This window comes from Triticum aestivum, chromosome 6B (assembly GCF_018294505.1).
Source record: "Triticum aestivum cultivar Chinese Spring chromosome 6B, IWGSC CS RefSeq v2.1, whole genome shotgun sequence".
Lineage (NCBI taxonomy): Eukaryota > Viridiplantae > Streptophyta > Magnoliopsida > Poales > Poaceae > Triticum > Triticum aestivum.
This window is the reverse complement of record NC_057810.1, coordinates 10,898,225-10,918,138: the sequence shown is the minus strand read 5'-3', so window position 1 is coordinate 10,918,138 and position 19,914 is coordinate 10,898,225. Positions and strand designations below refer to the sequence as shown.

At 39.8% G+C, this 19,914-nt stretch overlaps 1 protein-coding gene across 1 annotated transcript; it reads right to left on the bottom strand.

Annotated features, from left to right (window-relative positions):
- Positions 1–10,082: 10,082 nt before the first annotated feature.
- On the bottom strand, positions 10,083–12,278 carry LOC123135392 (ferredoxin--NADP reductase, leaf isozyme 2, chloroplastic). The gene is made up of 6 exons (XM_044554451.1): positions 11,618–12,278; positions 11,369–11,460; positions 11,145–11,222; positions 10,915–10,977; positions 10,572–10,806; positions 10,083–10,460 (listed from the first exon to the last, which is right to left on the bottom strand). Exons 1-6 carry the CDS (start codon positions 12,171–12,173, stop codon positions 10,393–10,395), a joined length of 1,092 nt encoding a protein of 363 aa, XP_044410386.1. The 5' UTR covers positions 12,174–12,278; the 3' UTR covers positions 10,083–10,392.
- Positions 12,279–19,914: the final 7,636 nt, after the last annotated feature.

The window sequence follows — 19,914 nt, the reverse complement described above, 5'->3', positions numbered from 1 at the left end:
AAAGGGGAAACTTTTACTGGATCAAATTCATCGTTTGCAATGTTATGCTTGGAATTTATGTGAAATTTATAATTTTACTTGTTGTTCTAAAGACCCTAAGAAACACCTACCCTATCAATGCTTGTTTAGTGATAACGGAATCGTATCTTCGTATGCTAAGGGTGTTTATAATTACTATGATGTTCAACAAATTGAAGAATTTGTTGCTTTTAAGGGTGCTTATGAAATTGCTTCTTTGATTGAAAAGTATGATGCTACTCTTTACAAATCTGAAAATTTTGTCATATTTCAATATTGTTATGATAATTATGCTTCTAATGCCTATGTTAAACCATATATTGAGGACTCCCTCACTGTCCAAGAAGAGACTAATATTTTGCAGGAGTCTATGGAAGAAGAAATTGATGAAACTGTGAGCTCATTGGATGAAAAAGATGATGAGGAGAGCGAAGAACAAAAGGAGGAAGAGCGGGTTAGCTACCCGTGCCCACCTTCTAATGAGAGTAACTCTTCAACTCGTACATTGTTTGATTCCCCTTCATGTTTACTGAAGGATGATTGCTATGATGATTGTTATGATCCCGTTGATTCTCTTGAAATACCCCTTTTTGATGATGCTTGCTATGCTTGTGGCCAAGATGCCAATATGAATTATGCTTATGGAGATGAACTTGCTATAGTTCCTTATGTTAAACATGAAATTGTTGCTATTGCACCCACGCATGATAGTCCTATTATCTTTTTGAATTCTCCCTACTACACTATATCGGAGAAGTTTGCCCTTCTTAAGGATTATATTGATGGGTTGCGTTTTACTACTACACATGATGATTTTGATAGATATAATATGCATGTGCTTGCTGCTCCTACCTGCAATTATTATGAGAGAGGAACTATATCTCCACCTCTCTATGTTTCCAATATGATAAAATTGCAAGAAACTCCTTATACTATGCATTGGCCTTTACTTAGTGTGCATGAATTGTTCTTTTATGACATGCCGATGCATAGGAAGAGAGTTAGACTTTGTTGTTGCATGATATATGTTACTTTGTGCTCACTACTAAATTACAAATCATTGTGAATTAAAATTGTCTTTGATATACCTTAGGATCCGGGTGGATCCATTACTTGAGCACTTTATGCCTAGCTTAATGGCTTTAAAGAAAGTGCTCCCAGGGAGACAACCCAGAAGTTTTAGCGAGTCATTTATTTCTGTTGAGTGCTCTTATATAGTTTAAAAAACAAAAAAAATAAAGAGGGGAACCCAAAACTTTTCAAAAACGAAAGTGAAAGTGAGAAAGACAAGCATTGTTGAAGTGGGAGAGCTCCTTGAACTTTGTTCATGCTCACGGAAACTTTGTGAATCTTGATTACAGAAAATGTTCATCAAAAATAATTATCCCCTTGTTCAATTCCATTGTATTATAAAAATAATGTGCCAAGGTTTGCCTTTAGGATGTTTACAATGCTTGTTGGTTTGTGCGGTGCAGGACAGAAACTTTGGCTGTAGTGCGCGATTTTACATTTTTTTACTGGAACGTCAAACGGTTCTGATTCTTTTTGCACGGTCTTTCTATACAAATTGTTTATTTTTTCTAACTGTGGTCGAAGTTTTGGGGTACCAGAAGTATGGTGAATGTTCAGATTGCTACAGACTGTTCTGTTTTTGACAGATTCTGTTTTTGATGCATAGTTTGCTTGTTTTGATGAAACTATCAATTTATATCAGTGGATTAAGCCATGGAAAAGTTATATTATAGTAGACACAATGCAAAAACAAAATATGAATTGGTTTTCAACAGTACTTAGAGTAGTGATTTGCTTTATCTTACTAACGGATCTTACCGACTTTCTGTTGAAGTTTTGTGTGGATGAAGTGTTTGATCGAGAAGGTCGCGATATGAGGAAAAGGAGGAGAGGCAAGAGCTCAATATTGGGGATGCCCAAGGCACCCCAAGTAAATATTCAAGGAGACTCAAGCGTCTAAGCTTGGGTATGCCCCGGAAGGCATCCCCTCTTTCTTCAACAAGTATCAGTATGTTTTCGTATTCGTTTTGTTCATGCGATATGTGCAAGTCTTGGAGCGTCTTTTGCATTTAGTTTTTACTTTTCTTTTATGCACCATGCTGGTATGAGATAGTCCTTGGTTGATTTATAGAATGCTCATTGCACTTAAAAAAGTAATTGCAGTGTAGATGGACTAAATATAAAACGCCCTTAAAGCCATCCAAAAATGTCTATGGCATTATTGTCAATGCCCGCCCTTGCACACCAAACATAGTCAAGAAGTAATTACTTTCATTGTAAATAATAAATAGCTTGTTGCAAGTAATATTGATAATAAAGTAATTAATCATCAGACAGAAGAAGGAGACATAAAAAAGAGTGTTGAAAACTGAAAAATGCACTCATAGTGGTGCACCTTCTTAGCAACTATGGTAAATCAATGGAAAATCAAGAAAACATTGTTTTATATTTACACTTTCAAAATGTGGTGATTTCCGAGTACCAAACTCAGAGCTTCACTTGAGTAGCTGGAAAATCAGTCACTATTTGTTTGGCATGTTCCGGTAAGAGAACGAATGAAAATACAAAGAACTTCATGACATGCTCAAAATGCTACGCCGTTAGACTTAGAAGGTATAGAAACAGTCAAAAAACAAACAAGACCTACAACAACCAAAGGAAGCAAGAACCATAAAGAAATCCAAGACTGATTATCACAACATTATTCAAACCTTATATAGGATGGAAGTTTAGATTAATGTGTTTCATCGACTGATATTATAATATGGTTGGCGGAGTGACATTTTGTACATCTATAACTAATACTAGTTCCCAGTCAAGGCACAAACCACCGAACCAAAAAAATGGGGGTAAATATGCTAATGTGGCAAATATGGCCTCCTATTCTTTGTGTACTATCAGGTTTTTTTAGGCAATCTCGCGAAGCTTTTATTTCAAACCGTCACAACATTTACATGGACGAAGGGAATTCCTTCTGGTTGGACTAGCCAAACATGACGACCAGGCCCTAACTTTAAAGCATGCTTCGCTAAATTGTGAGCCTCCTTATTGGAGCTCCAAGATTCATGAGTTATATTACATGAATTAAAAGACGTAGTTGTCATCTTGATCTCCCGGATGATAGCTCTGTAAGCTGAACCACTCCCCTCCTTGATTTCAGTCACAACACCTTGGCAATCTAAGGCTAGATGTACTCTGTTTACATTCAGATCTTGAGCTAAGGCCAGCCCTTCTCTGATAGCTAGTGCTTCAAGTGTTGCTACTTCGTTTTGATTTATGAATACATAGGCAGATGCACCAAGAAAAACACCGTCGCTGTTTCTGCATATTGTGCCCACCATTCCATGGTTTCTGCCCCTACACACTGCTGCATCTACATTCAGTTTCATAAAATTCTCGGGTGGTGCTATCCATCCCGACTGCCCAGCTGCTGTCGTTCCCTGGGACTCTTTCTTTTGGGTCATCATCGAAAGTTCTCCCAGATAAGAGTTAACGAAACTGTGAACTGCAAACGGGCTTTTGAAAATATCCTCGTATATTGCTTTGCGCCTCGAACCCCAGATGGCCCATAGAGTAATTGCAAACCTGATGAACTCCTCCGGTGGTAATGATCTACCTATGGTAAAGATCCAATCCTTTGCACATTCCTGCTGATTAATACTCATTTGATCCGGAATGGCTTCGGACGAAAGAGCCCACATGCTTCTTGACATAGGACAGTCCAACAAAGCATGTCTCCATGAGTCATGAACTCCACACAAACTGCATGCTGCAGTTGTGGCCATATTCTGCCTCTGCAGCACCGCCATCGACGGGATCGAGTTCTTTGCTAATCTCCACAAGAAAACCCTGACCTTGGACGGGGCCTGCACCTTCCACAGCGATTTCCATTCTGCTCCTTCTGCTTCTACATTTGAAGTCCACTCTCGGCCCTCTAGCCACACTTCTCTGTTCAGCTTCGTGCGGATGAGCATATGGTATGTTGAGCTGACTGAAAAGTGACCCCGTGGTTCTTCGCTCCAAGCCAAAAATCAGAAACCCTCCAAGTGCATAAAGGTATTTTTACAATCGCCTCCGCATCAAACGGTGAGAAAACAGCACGAACAAGATCTTCTCTCCAAGTAGCAGTTGCTGTCTCTATGAGTTCTGACACACGTCGAGGTGGGTTCTGAACCAAAGAAGTAATCGGCCTTCTGAAGCTCTCTCTTGGGATCCAGTTATGATTCCATATATCTTTCTCCTCTCCATCACCTATGCGCCGGATGATTCCTTGAGCAACTATATCCCTCCCATCTAGTATACCTCTCCAAATCTGCGATGGGTGAGAGCCCAACTCTGCCTCCAAAAGAGAGCGATCAGGGAAGTATATAGCCTTCAAAATTTTCGCACTCAATGACTCAGGATCATCCATCACCCTCCATGCTTGCCTATCCAAGAGAGATAGGTTGAAAAGCTCTAAATCACGTAATCCCATACCTCCCATGTATTTTGGCATGGTCATTGTATCCCATGCAACCCATGCTGGTTTTCTCTTACCACCCTTGCTTCCCCACCAAAACTGCCGAATAATCGAAGTAACACTGTCACACAGCCCTCTTGGGAGCCTGAAGCAAGACATAGAATAGACCGGAATTGCCTGGGCCACTGCTTTAATTAACACCTCTTTCCCTGCTGCTGACAGTAATTTTCCCATCCATCCTTTCACTTTCTCCCAAACTCTGTCCCTCAGATACTTGAAAGTACCATTCTTGGAGTGCCCCACCTCAGTTGGCATGCCCAAATAACGATCACTGAGAGACTCATTGTGCACCTGAAGTTTGTCCTTCACCCCATCCCTTATAGTTTGAGAGCAACCTTTACTGAAGAAAATAGATGATTTTGCATTGTTGATTTTCTGTCCAGAGGCCTCACAATAGGACGTTAGTAGGTTTGATACCTTCTCTGCTCCCTCAACACTAGCCTTGAATAGCAACAGGCTGTCATCTGCAAACAGAAGATGGTTAACGGCTGGGGCCGTGGGTGCCACCTTGATACCTGCCAACAATGATGACTGGGAACTGGATTTCAGGAGGCACGAAAGGCCCTCTGCTGCAATCAAGAAAAGGTAAGGGGAGATGGGATCTCCCTGCCGAAGTGCTCTAGATGGGTGGAAACTCTCAAGTTTTTCCCCGTTAAATAGAACTGAAAAAGAAACACTGGAGACCATCGTCATGACTGTGTCAATCCAAGCTTGTGCAAATCCCAGCTTGATCATGATGGCTCTCAAATAATCCCACTCCAATCTATCATAAGCTTTCATCATGTCCAGTTTTAGAGCACAAAAACTATTGTTCTTTGATTTTTTTCCTCTTCATAAAATGCAAGCACTCATAAGCACATATAATATTGTCTGTTATCAATCTACCAGGCACAAAGGCTGACTGTTCTGGAGATATGATATCTAGAAGTATTTGCTTCAACCTGTTGGCCACCACCTTCGAAGCTATTTTGTACAGAACATTGCATAAACTTATCGCTCTGAATTGCGAGAGAAGGGTGGGATTGTTCACCTTAGGGATGAGTACCAAGATGGTATTGTTAATGCACTCAGGGCTCTCTTCCCCTCTCACAATCCTTAAAACAGCATTAGTCACTTCTTCTCCACATACATCCCAGTGTTTTTGGTAGAATTGAGCAGGAAATCCGTCAGGACCCGGAGCCTTTGTAGGGAACATCTGGAAGAGGGCAGTTTTCACCTCATCACGCGTATATGGTGCGCAAAGATCTGCGTTCATTGCTGCTGTGACCTTAAGTGGGACATGTTCGAGTACCTCCTCCACTCCTTGCACCCCCTCTGATGTGTAAAGATTTTGATAAAAAGCATTCACCATCACCTTCAACTCCTCCGGATCGCTCACCCCCACACCCAGTGTATTTTCAAGAGCCCTTATCATATTCTTCTTTCTTCTCAGACTGGCTCGAAGGTGGAAGAATTTTGTGTTCTTGTCTCCTGAAGAAAGCCATTCAGCTCGAGCCCGTTGCCTCCACATGATCTCCTCTCTGTGATAAAGCTCTACCAACCTCTCATTGATTTTGATCTCAGCATGCGATGGTGCCAAACGCAAAGGATCCCCCCTTAATTCCTCTAATTTCAGTTTTAGCTCTCCGATCTCCTTTCTCACGTTTCCAAAAGATTGCCTACTCCACCTGGTGATCCCTTTGGAAACAGCGGCCAATTTATCATGCAACTGCTGCACCGTCACACATGGTCCTGAGACTGCCCATTCTGTACTCACCGCCCCTCCAAATCCATCATGTTTCTCCCACATCAGGTAAAATGCTCGTGCTACTAAATGGGCTGCAGTCGAGCAGTGTAGCCCATTTAGCACAGGTTAATTTTGTACAAATACTCACAGTAGTAATACACATGCTACTAATTTCCATTTTGCACACGTTTACGGTAGTAGATTTTAGTCATAATAATAAATTTAGATTAAAATGTTTGTGTGGTAATAATAATTACCTAATGGTATACAAATATGCATGTGCATGTATTATTTAAAAAAAATCTATAAACCAGGCTCCATGCCATGTCTTCGGTTATAAAAATTTGTGGCACACAAAATACATATATAGATCTATGTAACAAAATAACTTACTAAAAAGGTTCCTGCAATTTTTAGAAATAACCACGTATTATTTATAAAATATTATTTTAAATACAGTGAATAGAAACATTTTTATACATCAATGGCTTATATTTAATTATATAAATTTAGGGATAACAACATTTAGTAATTATCTACGAATATTCATTGTTATATAATTTGTCTTATATTCTTATTTTTATGTAATGTAAATATAATTCCTGAGTGAATAATCATGAAAACATTTTAACTTTTAAATTATGAATTATTTTAATTATAGAAACATTTTCTTAAACAACATACTTAAGAATTATAAAAATGTGTGTATAACTACTAAAATGTTTGAAAAATAAAAATAATATTTATGAACTGCAATATTAAAAATATTTTTACTATTTTATATGATTCAAACATTTTTATATTTCATATATATTAGTTAAATAATACGAATTTTTCTAAGATAATAGATGAATATTATTAATATTACGTGAACATTTTTTAAAAGTTAGTTATTTTAGTTTCAAGTATAATATTTATAACTATAATACCACACGAATAGTGGAAATTTATTTGTTTACTTTGATTTAAAATTAACAGACGTCTTATAGAGTTTTTTTTAAATAAACATGTGTCAAATTGGCCGCACAGACTACTTATTTAAGTACCTCTAGCTTTGATTCTCAAAAAAGTACCTCCAACTTTTTGTCTTAAAGTACATTTGGTTTCACGGGCCATACTTGGCACTTAGATCTGTTCGGTGGAGTGGCAACCACACCTCGATCTGGACTCTTGAGGTCATATATGTTATCCCTCTAAGGTTCTTTCTTTGCAATTTTCTTTCTGAACTGACAGACGGGACCCACTGGTCATATGGACATATATTCAACTAATATCATGTTTCGTCTCTACAAATGGACCCCCATGCCGCATCGGCCAAATACGGTGCCACGTCAACACACTCTACATCTACAATTCGCTTATTTTTTAAAAGTTTCCTGAAATTATCAGAATTCTAGTTTTCATTTTAGAGAAAGTTATCTATTTTTAATGGACACTTCCATTAATAAGTCAAAATATGACCCCAAAAAAGTTATATTAGATATGTATCGTATTATCCCGGTAGCTTCCGCGCCCTTCCTGCCTGCTTCAATTGATGTGAATGATCGTGTCTTCGACTTCTTCTTCTGTTTTTGTATGCAGAAGGATGTCGGTTCTGCTTCGCTCTTGCTTCGTGGTCTTGAGCAAGGAACTACTCAGATTCACACCCTGATGTTTATTGGAAGGTAGAGATGAGGATAGATCTACCGGAGAGGGGAAAAAGATCTCGCGGTAGGACCCTATTGAAAGTGCAAGGAACTTGAACCCCGGTAGCTATAGTAGCTATCTGTTCTTCCACTGGGAGATAAAATAGAACTTACCAATTGGAAATGGAAATGCCGAATGAATTGAACCAAACTACGGAAACCGTGGTTGAGCTTGCCTGTCATCAACGAAGGATGGTTCTATTTTCTTAATCTCTTTAGCAAGAAAAGTTTGAAACTTTATCAGAATGATCTACATGGTAGTGTTATTTCTCTCAACATGCAAGCATGCCACCTAATCATTCAACATGCATCGAAAAAGGCTCACCTCAACATGTGACTATGCATATTAAAAATCCACTTCAACACGTAAACATGCATGCGTGTAAAATTCCATTCTATTTATGATGTTTACATTTAATTATTTTATACTTTAAACAACTATTATTTCAAATATTCATGTTCCATATAACCAAAACCTCATTTGCAAAATATTCCCGCAACAATGTGCGGGGCATCATCTAGTTACTAAAAAAGGCGTTGAATGTATATTTTCCTTGTATTTTTAGTTTCCTCAAATTATCAGAGTTCTAGTTTTCATTTTAGAGAGTTTTGTCAGTTTTTAATGAACACTTCCATTTTTAAGTCAAAATATGACCCCAAAAAGTTATACTAGATATGTATTATCCTTCTATTTTCATAATCTCTTTAGCAAGAAAAGTTTGGAATTTTCTCAAAATGATCAACATGGTAGTGTTATTTCTCTCAACATGCAAGCATGACACCTCATCATTCGACATACGTAGGAAAAGGCTCACCACGACATCCGACTATGCATATTAAAAATCCACTTCAAGATGTAAACATGCATGCATGTAAAATTCCATTCTATTTATGATGTTTACATTTAATTCTTATATAGTTTAAACAACTATTATTTCAAATATTCATGTTCCATATAACCAAACCTCATTGAAATATTGCAAAATATTCTTGCAACAATGTGGAGGGAATCGTCTAGTTACTAGAAAGGGCTCTGAATGTGTATTTTCCTTGTATTTTTTAATGTGTTTGGATTTAGGTTTCCTAAAATTATCAAAATTGTAGTTTTCATTTTAGAGAATTTTCTCAATTTTTAAAGGACATTTCCATTTTCTAGTCAAAATATGACCCAAAAAAGTTATACTAGTTATGTATTATCCTTCTATTTTCTTAATCTCTTTATCAAAAAGAGTTTGAAACTTTCTCAAAACGATCAACATGGTAGTGTTAATCTTATAAAATTATTCACTTTTGTAGATACTTTCATTTTTTTGTCAAAAATTGGCAAAAGAAGGACCTGAATATGTATTTCTTGTATGTTTTAATCTATTTTGAAAAAAAAACTATGAATTTTTCACAGAATGATCAGCATAGTAGTGTTCATTTGGCATTTTTAATAAAATCTAGATGTTTTTTTAATTTATTGGCTGGTGACGTAGTTGGACACTGACTGGGCAGGTGAACTGGTTAAAACCAGTAAAATTGACAATAAACCGGTTTGAGGGGATTCGGGATCGGAAGTTGTTCACTTTTCAAAGTTTGCTGTTGTTTCTTAGACCATCTTGTATTTCGGGGTTGTTTCTTAGTCATTCATGTCAATTTTTCATGGCTGAATTATGGACTCCTCTCAATAGAGAGGGAACCCACACTTGGCCGGCAAAATAGTGCTGGCACCGTGAAGGTGGCATCCTGTTTTGAATCCAGCTAGGCTCGAGTCCATGCCGAATTTCAAAACTCTCCTACGTATTTACCACTTCGCCACTCCTAGACATCTTGTTAGACGGCCAGGTGTCATTTTATTTACATATCTTGAGCCTTCAAGGTTAAAAAGAAACCTCGCGTTTTATTTGTCGGGGAGAGTAATGGGTGGCTCTGGGCTTGTAGTGGGCCCGACTAGACGCAATTGCACTATGAGCCCTATTAACGGCCCACAAATCAATCAACCACTCTATGGTACAATTAACTTCTTTTTTGGCAAATTCTCTAACATAAAATTATTTCTCAAGACCTAAACATTATTTCACAAAAGAATCAATTATTTTCAAATAGTCCACTAAAAACAATTATTTTCCAACATCAAGCATTAAAAAACTGTAATAATAATACACTGCATAAAAACAGCTGCAAATAGTGTATAGAGACGAGAAGACGATCGAGTGAGCTCGGGACAAATGTGTGTCAATATCTACATTGGTCGGTCGACCAGAGGATCCAACGATTGGTTTTTCATTTGATGCTCACCGTGCCACTCACTCATCGCTACATACAAGGCGTATATATGGCCGAAGCTTGAGCTTTTGCACAACCAAACTGGAGTGAAAACGAAAACTAGGTGGGAGAAACATTAGCATATGCATGCAAGTCCTTCCATGGTAATGCCACGATGATGATGATCAGTAGACTTCGACGTTCCACTGCTCGGCCTTCTTGAGCTGCTTCTTGTAGTCGATCCAGTCGATCCCTAGCAACAACAAATAGAAAACATTTCATAATCTCATCATCAGAAAGCTTTCCCATGGATCCACCATTTTCGAACTTCAAACAGCAGGATGAGTGAATTGTTGGGGCATACCGTCCTTGGCGGCGAGGTCGACCATGATGTCGTCGATGCCCTTCTCCATGCCCTTGAGCCCGCACATGTAGACGTAGGTGTTGTCCTTCTTGAGCAGCTCCCAGAGCTCCTCCTTGTACTCGGCCATCCGCGTCTGGATGTACATCTTCTCCCCCGCCGCGTTCGTCTGCTCCCGGCTCACCGCGAAGTCCAGCCGGAAGTTCTCCCCGCCGATCTCCACCATCTTCTCAAACTCCTGAAAACATGCGAAGTTTCCATGTTCCATGTCAGGCAGATGCATCACCGTCTGAAGTCTGAACTTACCAACAGTACTTTTACTAGCTAGCCACACTGAATTTCGTACCTCCTTGTAGAGCAGAGTGTCACTTGTGGGGACTCCCAGGAAGAGCCATGCCAGGCCATTGAACTGCACACCAATGTTTGTAGATCAACATTTAACTCTGATATTCTGTTGTGTTTCATTGGTAATTAAACATTGACTGGCTTCGGTGCCATAGATTTTGTGCATGCATAGTTGGAATTCGATTACTGTTGTTTACTTGTGTGGTGGTTGATCCATGTAAAGTTACTGACCTTGTAGTCCTCGTGCTCCTCGAAGAACATCTTCCAGAGGAAGGAGCGGAACGGCGCGATACCCGTACCCGTCGCGAGCTGCGATTATGGATGCATATGTCAGCAAGTTGTTCATGAGCTTATCAGCCTATGACTATGGATAGATCATGGATGGACATGGATGGATGCAAGTGGTGGTTATCCATTCCATTCATTTGAAGCGAGAATTAGTGACTGTGCAGTACCATGATGATGGTTGCGTTGGGGTCCTTGGGCATGAGCATCTCCTTGCCCACCGGCCCAGTGATCTTCACTTCTGAACCCGGCTTCAGGTCACCTGCACATCAAAATAGCAGCTCAGCAGACAAGAACAGAGACATCAAAATAGCATCTCGGCGTCATCATCAATGCGTTTCGTTTCAATCTCCGATCAATCTTCGGCGATTGATTGATTCATCGATGAACGAATATGAAAAGAGATATATGTTACTGACAGAGGAAGTTGGAGCAGACGCCCTTGACGACCTCCCCGGCGTCGTTGGTGTAGACGAGGCGCTTGACGCAGAGCGACACGGTCTTGGAGTCCCCGAAGTCCCCCAGCGCGCTGCTGGCGATGGAGTAGAGCCGCAGCTTGTGCGGCTTCCCGTTCTTGTCCTCGCCGTCGGCGATCACGCCGATGGACTGCCCCTCCCGGTACGGCACCTCCCCCTCGGTGCTGAACACCATGTGCCAGGTCTCCCCCGGCGCGTTGTCGCCGGTGAGCCGGGTGTTGAGCAGGCACCGCCCCACGTAGGGCTCCTTGGGGCGGTACTTGTTGGTCACCACCCCCTCGTCCTGCTTCTTGGAGATCTTCGCCGGCTTGGCCGGCGCCGCGGGGGCCGGCTCCGCGGTCGGCTCGGTCGTGGACACCTGCGCGCGCACGCCATTGCGGAGCCGGCGGGTCGGGTAGGCCAGGAAGTGGCTGGCGGTGCAGGACGCCGACGAGCCGCCGGCGGCCTTGGTGGCGGCCGGGGAGTAGGATGGTAGAGCGGCTGTGAGCTGGGCGGCCATGGTGAGGGAGGGTGGGGGTGGAGTGCGGACGTGCGGTGTGGGAGTGGATTGGGTGGTGGTATTTGGGATGAGAGGAGGCGACGGAGTGAGTGGAAGGGAGACGAGGTGAGAAGCAAGTGGTGGTCACCGAGCGCCCGATTGGAGGGAAAAGCTGGCTGCCCGGCCGTGTCCTATGATACTGTTCAAAGTGACTTCATTTTGGATAACCAAATTCTTTTCTTTCTGTGGTACAACTATCAGAAACTCCAATAACTCGGGCCAATCTCTAGCTGCCATGTGTATGGCCTTTAAGGTATGTGAAATGATTCCCCTCACCGGATGATTTCTTGGCTCCCATCCGCCGCCTCACTCGCACAACACGTCTCCCGCATGACATGCCCCTGGCTCCTGATGATTTTTGTTTTTGTTATTGCAACTGATGTTGTACAAGTTTCTCCCACAACATTAGTTAAGTTGTAAAAAGGTGAACACGAAAAATTAAATACAACAACAAAGGCTTTGTTGCAACAAAAAAATTGTAACAAGATCTCAGTTGCAAAAATATCATGCACCAAGACCTCTGTTGTAGAAATTTCTGCAAGAAGACCTATGTTGCAATGATGGAGGGGCGCCGATGCGCCAGAGGCCACGCGAGTTGCCTAATCTTTTAAAAATATCAGCCGTCGCACGCATATCACACCCCTTGAAGTATACTGGAAATTACTCTCTCTTTTGTAAAAAAAACCTATTCGTACACAAAAAAAGTAAACAAGATTTTTGAGTATTTTGAAAAAAAAAATAACATCAAGATTTTAAAAAGTCTATATAAATAGATCTAGGTTTTTAAAATAACTTGAGATTTTTTTTCTGGTTTTCGTTGGTTCGATTTCTTTTTAAAAGCGGTAATATTTAAAAAAATTTGCAATAAATAAATTTAGTGTCTTTCTAGAATCAAATATTTCAAAAAAAAATTAGTGTCATTTTAGAATCAAATATTTCTGACATCTCTTAAATGAGTTTATGATATGTCATGCATTTGAGACCCAAATCAACAAACATTTGAAATTATTCAATACATATTTCAAAATTTGACCTAATTTATGGCATTTCAAGAAATTCAAATTTTAAAAGATTTACTAAAATTCAATTTTTTGAAATAATTTCAACGATCCTTCATATGCATAGGTTTCAACTGTTTCAGCCACAATTTTGTTAATTTCAATAATTTTCCACCCACATTTCACAACAACTTAAATTATTCCATACAGGAATAACTATTTCACATCGTATGAGAAACTTTAATACATACCATTCAAAAACTATTAATTATTATTTCACTTTTCATAGTTTCATGTATTTTGGAGTTCTTTCAGAAAACATTTTCTGTAAAATATATATTTTGACATCCATTGCTACAATGTATTGTCTTTTGTATTTTTGGCATTACTTCAAAGAAAGGACTTGGTACATGCACTGTAACAAGGTGCTCTTTTTAGTTGAGGTGCAAAGCTCCCAATTTCATTTCACAAAATGAAGCTGATAGTTTCAGGTATTTTCGTAACTCTATAATCAACCAAAACTCTTGGTCAACTAAAAAAACAGTGATATTTAAAAAAATTGAAAACAATAATTCCCGTGTCTTTTTAGAAACATGTATTTCAAATGAATTTTAAATACATCAAATAGTTTTCAGCGTATTCAACAAACATTTCAAATTATTCCACACACATTTGAATTTTAAAATAATTTTGTGACAGTTCACAAACACCAATTTCAAATATTACATATGTATTCCAAAAAAACAAAATTTCGAAATAATTAAAGTGACAGCATGCAATAAATTTTCAATTAATTTACACCATGTATTTTCAGTTTATAATATATTTTAAAACTATTTCACACCATGTCACAAATTTCATTACAGACCATTCAAAATCTATTTAAAATATTTTTGAAATTTAATGGTATATATATGGGAACTTATGTCACTAATAAGTTTGTTCCATTTTGCTGTTGTCCTCCATTACAATCTTCCACTGGTCTATTCACTCCAATTCCAAGATTGTACCATGGATGACGATGCACGCACGTCAAACAGGGAAGGCTTCACGCTCAAACACGCCAGGCGAGACACTCGTATCTTGTCCCACCGTTGCCTATGATACTATTCAAAGTGACTTCATTCGGATTAGGAAATCATTTTCTTTCTCATGATGTACAAATGTCAGAAATTCAAATAACTCCGGCCAATCTCTAGCTGCCATGTGTATAGCCTTTAAAGTAGGAAGCCCATAACTGGCGAACGTTTGCCAGGGAGGGTGGCATTTGCAAACGTTCGCCTGGCAGTTTTATTTGAGAGGGAGAGGGAAGAAGTGACACTTTCTTCAGACGACATGACATTTCTCTCTGGGGAGGTAATTTTTTGTTTAAAAACTGTCAAAGTTTGATCTCGTTTTACAACTAAGCTGCCAGCAAAGATGGTTCGCTTGTCGTCCCGCCTATAGCGAAAGTTCGCCAGCTACCATTACCATTAACATATCCTAGAAAGTATTGTCCCTTTTGTAAAAAAATCTATTCATATGAAAAAATCGTAAAAAAATTATATTTCTAACAAAATGAAAAATAATGTGAAGATTTTAAAAAGTTGATATAAATAACTCAGGGTTTCCAAAAAAGCTTGCTATTTTTGCTGGTTTTTGTTTGCTCAATTTCTTTTTAAAAGCAGTGATATTTTTTAATTTCGAAATAAATAAATTCAGTGCCATTTTAGAAATAAATATTTCACTTTCCTTTGTACATATTTCAAATGAATTCAAGGTATCTCAAACAGTTTTGATCTCATTCATTAAATATTACAAACTATGCCACACTATTTTAAATTTGGACTTAATTTTATGACATTTCAGGAAACACTGAATTAAAAAAAAGTCCATTCATATTTAAATTCAATATTTTGAAAAAAAATTAAGTGACACTCCAGATGCACAGTTTTCAACTGTTTCATACATATTTTAGTAGATTTCAATAATATTCCACCCACATTTACCAAATCTTTAATTATTTCATACCATTTAGAAATATTCAAAATGCCAATTAATTATCTAGTTTAAAACTATTTCACACTGTATCACAAATTTTAATACATGCCAATCGAAAACTAATTGAAACCTGTTAAGAAATTTAATTATTTCCCTTTTCACAGTTTCAAGTATTTTGGAATTGTTTGGAAAACATCTTCTTTGTAAAAAATATATTTTTAAATCCATTTCTACGTCTTTGGTATTTTTGGCATTATTTCAAACAAAAATACGTCGTACATGCATTGTAAGTTGTAACCAAATGTTTTTTTTAGTTCAGGAGCAAAGCTCTCCCAATTTCATTTTTCAAAAACAGTGACTTCAAAAATTGAAAAACATTTGTTTTAGTGCCATTTTAGAAACACATATTTGAAATTAATGTTAAATACATCAAACAATTTATGATCATATTGGACAAACATTTCAAATTATTTCACACATGTTGAAATTTGAAATAATTTTATGGCATTTTATCGACACCAATTTCAATAATTACATATGTATTTAAAAAAACAAATTTTTGGAACAACCCAATGACATTCTAGAACACACATTTCAATAGTTTGAGACACATGTAGGTGAATTTTAATAAAATCCACACTCATTTAACGACAACTTTAATTATCCCATACCATTCAGGAATATTTAGATTTTCAGTTAATCATCTACTTTTAAACTATTTTCACACCATGTCATGAATTTCAGTACATACCATTCGGACCACTATTTAAAACATTTTAGAAATTTCAAGCTGGATATATATATCAAGCATTATTGCTAGACTACCACTCATTTTGGGGCATATACCCTGATGAGTATGCCTCTAATAACTTTGTTCCATTTTGTTGTTGCCCTCCGTCTTTACAATCTTCCACTGGCCTATTCGCTGCAAGATTGTACTAGTACCATATATGAAGCTGCACGCACGTCAAACACGCCAGGTGAGACACTCGTATCTTGTGCCGCCGTTGCCGTTGTTCTTGGACGACGGAGGAGGCTTCTTGCCGCCGGTGCCGAGGAAGACGTCTGTGAGGACAGTCTTGGACCGCAGCGAGGCCTTGAGGATCTCCAGGCCCTCCTTGTACCCGAGCTCCACGGTCCTCTCCTGGAGCGCGCCGAGGCCCCCGACGGCGGCGACGGCGCCGAGCCGCGCGATGCTGGAGATGGCCGACATGGGCGCGACGGCCAGGTCGTCCGTCACCGTGTACGTCACGGCCCCCTGCACGAACCCCGTCGTCGCTGCGTTTGCGCTCTCCTCCGGCTTGGCCGGCGGCGGCGGCACGTACTGGGACACGGTCGCCATCTCGTTCCCGCAGGCCGGGCACCGGGCGCCCCTGGCGTCGGACACGTACCCGCGGCAGCCTTGGTAGTTGAAGTGGTTGATGGCGCCGCAGGTGAAGAAGCTCCTCGGGGCCGGGGCCGGCGGCGCGGGCAGGCGGAGGAGCGGGCTGGCCTGCGTGGCGGGGCGGATGAGCGCGTCCTTGGCGAAGCCGGGCCGCAGGTAGCTGCCCTCGAGCCGCTCCACGCTGGCGTAGAGGTTGCCGACGCTACCCACCATGGACATGGACTCCTTCCCCAGCAGCCTCACGGCCGTGCCGGCCGGCAGGGTGAGGAGGGAGAAGAGGAAGTCGACGGCGTCCTTGCCGGCCTCCGCGAACACCACGCGCGGCCGCGGCGGCCTCGTGTCCACCAGGAGCTTCACGGTGATCGGCGGGGCACCGCCGGTGTCCGCCATCTTGGAGCGCCTCGATGCAACAACTTCCACTCTCCCTAGGTTGATTTCTTGGAGGGAATGGAATGGTCTGAATCTATATCACGGACGGACGCAGCATCCACTAGATTTTGCCTCCCAACATTGTCTGTCGGGCAACAAGGGAATCGTATCCTCTGCTTTCACGGTGAGAACCCATGGTGAGTTGATATTCTCCAACATATTGTAGTGCGTTTCTTAGCGCATCAATGACTTTCTTTGTAAAAAAGATATGAGTGCTCAGTAAATTTAGAGATATTTTAACTAGTAGCACATATACTCGTGCATTGCAATGCGAGAGATAATTGACGTGTCCACTGAAATATCCGTCAGAACGGTCCAACAAAACGTATAAAAGATAATATAGACATTTCACACATCGTATCCATTTTGTATGTATACTCCGTATAGGAGTTGGTTATTATAGGTTTTGTCCTGGGCTCGGCCCGTTTACATTTTTTTTTCCATTTTTTAGGTTAAGAAATATATCGCGCCAACTGAGATTCGAACCGAATACCTCCAGGTTTTTTCTCAACACACTTACCAACTCAGATACATACCCTATCGTGGATACTCAGGTATATTATTGTAATACTTTGTAAGGTCATCGTGAATAATCAATAAAGTGGCCGTATGCATCTCCCAGATGCAGAGGCCGGGGGTCATCCTCCTTTTCTAAAAAAAAGTATAAGGAAAATGTTTCTCATGTATATAAAAAATGTATACAAAAAACATATACTGTGTGTGTAAAGCTGAACATGTATTTAAAAAAGCCCACAAGCATTTGAAAAATATGGTAGAAAATATTTTAAAAATATTAATCAAGCATGTGAAAAATGTTAAATGTTTATAAAAATATATTGACCATGTATTTAGAAAATATTAATCAAGTATTTGAAATAAGGTAAATGTGTATAGAAAAATGTTGACTATGAAAAACGAGAAAGAACCAAACAAAGCCGAAAAAGAAACGAACAGAAATCTGGTGGAAACCGTAGAAAACTGTAGAAAACAAAGAAAAGAGAAATAAAAAAACACCAGAGAAAATAGAAAAAAAACAAGTGCAGGAAAAAAGAAAAAAAGAAAACTGAAAAAGTATGGAAAACCAGCTGATAACCGGCTCTTTTGCCTTAAGTTGGTGGCGCCCTTCGACCATATCACCAATGCAACAGAGAGCTAGTGGTTGGAGGTCTAATGCTGCAACTAGCAGGACTTGGTACGATTCCTGTCCTCACCCGTTTTCTCCTATATTTTGTTTTGTATTGGTTGTTAGCTGATGGGCCGGCCCATTACTGTGGATATCTCTTGTATCTGTGACTAAAAAAAAGATCTGGTTGACGTATTTTGAACAAAGACCATCCTACCCTTTATTATGAAGGGGTATGAAGAGATCTCCTCCGTTGATGTTTTTAGGGGGTGTACCAAAGCAGAAGTGAATAATTAAAACCAGGGTCCTAACGGGCAGAAAACTGAACCAACTAGGCCGACTGAGACTGAACGCAGAATACTAACTGACGCTCAGGCAAGTGAGATAGTGGCAGCCGCAATTGGGCCGAAGCCCAACAGGAAAAGAAAATGTAATATTGGACTGCGGGTTACTTAGAGAAAAAAAAAGGTTTCCTTTTGTAAAACATATGACGACGGATGGGTAGAAATACTCCATACTTTATTATTATTTATTATTATTTATTTATTTATTAGTAGGTATAGAAATAGATATACACTTTTTCACACTTGTGACACCCCAAAATTTTAACCTTGTTTTAATTAATTAAAATTTTGCCAGGAAACTTAAACTTTAGTTTTCTGGATTTTCTTTTGATTTCAGAACCTTTCTTCCCTTTAATTTTATGGAGTTTTTACCTCAAGTGAAAAACTTTCCAATTTTATTGGACTCATTTGCCCTCTCAAATAAAACAATTCTTTTATTAGTGGGATTATCTATATAATCATTTTTCCCCTGAGCTTTATTTCTCTAATTTGGTTTTTCATAAGTTTAGGGTTCCATTTGCACTGCAACCCTTTGATAAATTCATTCAAAAATTCCACCAAAATTTGGAGATGTCATGTGATGTTTTTAAAACACTTTTATGCAAAAATATATTTCATTCCTTGGATATTTGGAGTTCTACACCAAGTTTTCAAATCTGGTCCTGTGGGCAATTTTGCACTACAACCTATTTAAAAATTTCTTTAAAACTTCTACCAAAATTTTGGGATGTCAACAGGAGTATATTAATTAACTTTTTGCAAAAACCCAGTGATGTCCTTTGAAAGATTTGAGTGAACCATCCTCATCTTCATTCTGGTCCAACTTGATGGATTGTACTACAACTATATTTTGACTTGCTCCTGTTGCTGTGATTTCTTTTCCTACTTGTAGCCCTCCCTGCTAAAACCTTAAGTCCAAGAGGTTGGACTCATTGGAGCAATTCTAGTTGTTGCAATCATGCCCTGTTCTTTCTGTCCAAATCCGAAGATTTGCAAAACTTGCACTAGCAAGTTTCTTCTTTTGGCAAACTAACCTCACCACCCTCTCATTCATCTAAAGAGACCACACTCTGGAAGATTTGACCACTCCAAGAAATGCCTAGGTGCATGTGGCATTCTGTCAAAAACTTTATGGGCATGACCAGTTTTGGCATGAGTTTTAGTTTGCACTATGAACTTACTTCCCTTGCCTAACCACCTTGTCCAATAAACTCCCAGTTACTCCTAACCTAGGTCTGTTGAACCCCAACCTCACCCGAGACCTCTAGCACGCCCTGGCATTTTGTCGAGCACGTCCCGTGCGTGCTCTCGGCGCGAGCAGAGCACGCGTTTTGCACGTGCCGCGCCCGAGCCGCCACGTCGCGCCCCTGGTTTTGCCCACTCTGCAGAGCCGCGCCACTCACTGGGCTGCTCACCGCATCACGCCAAGCAGCCCTGGTGCCCT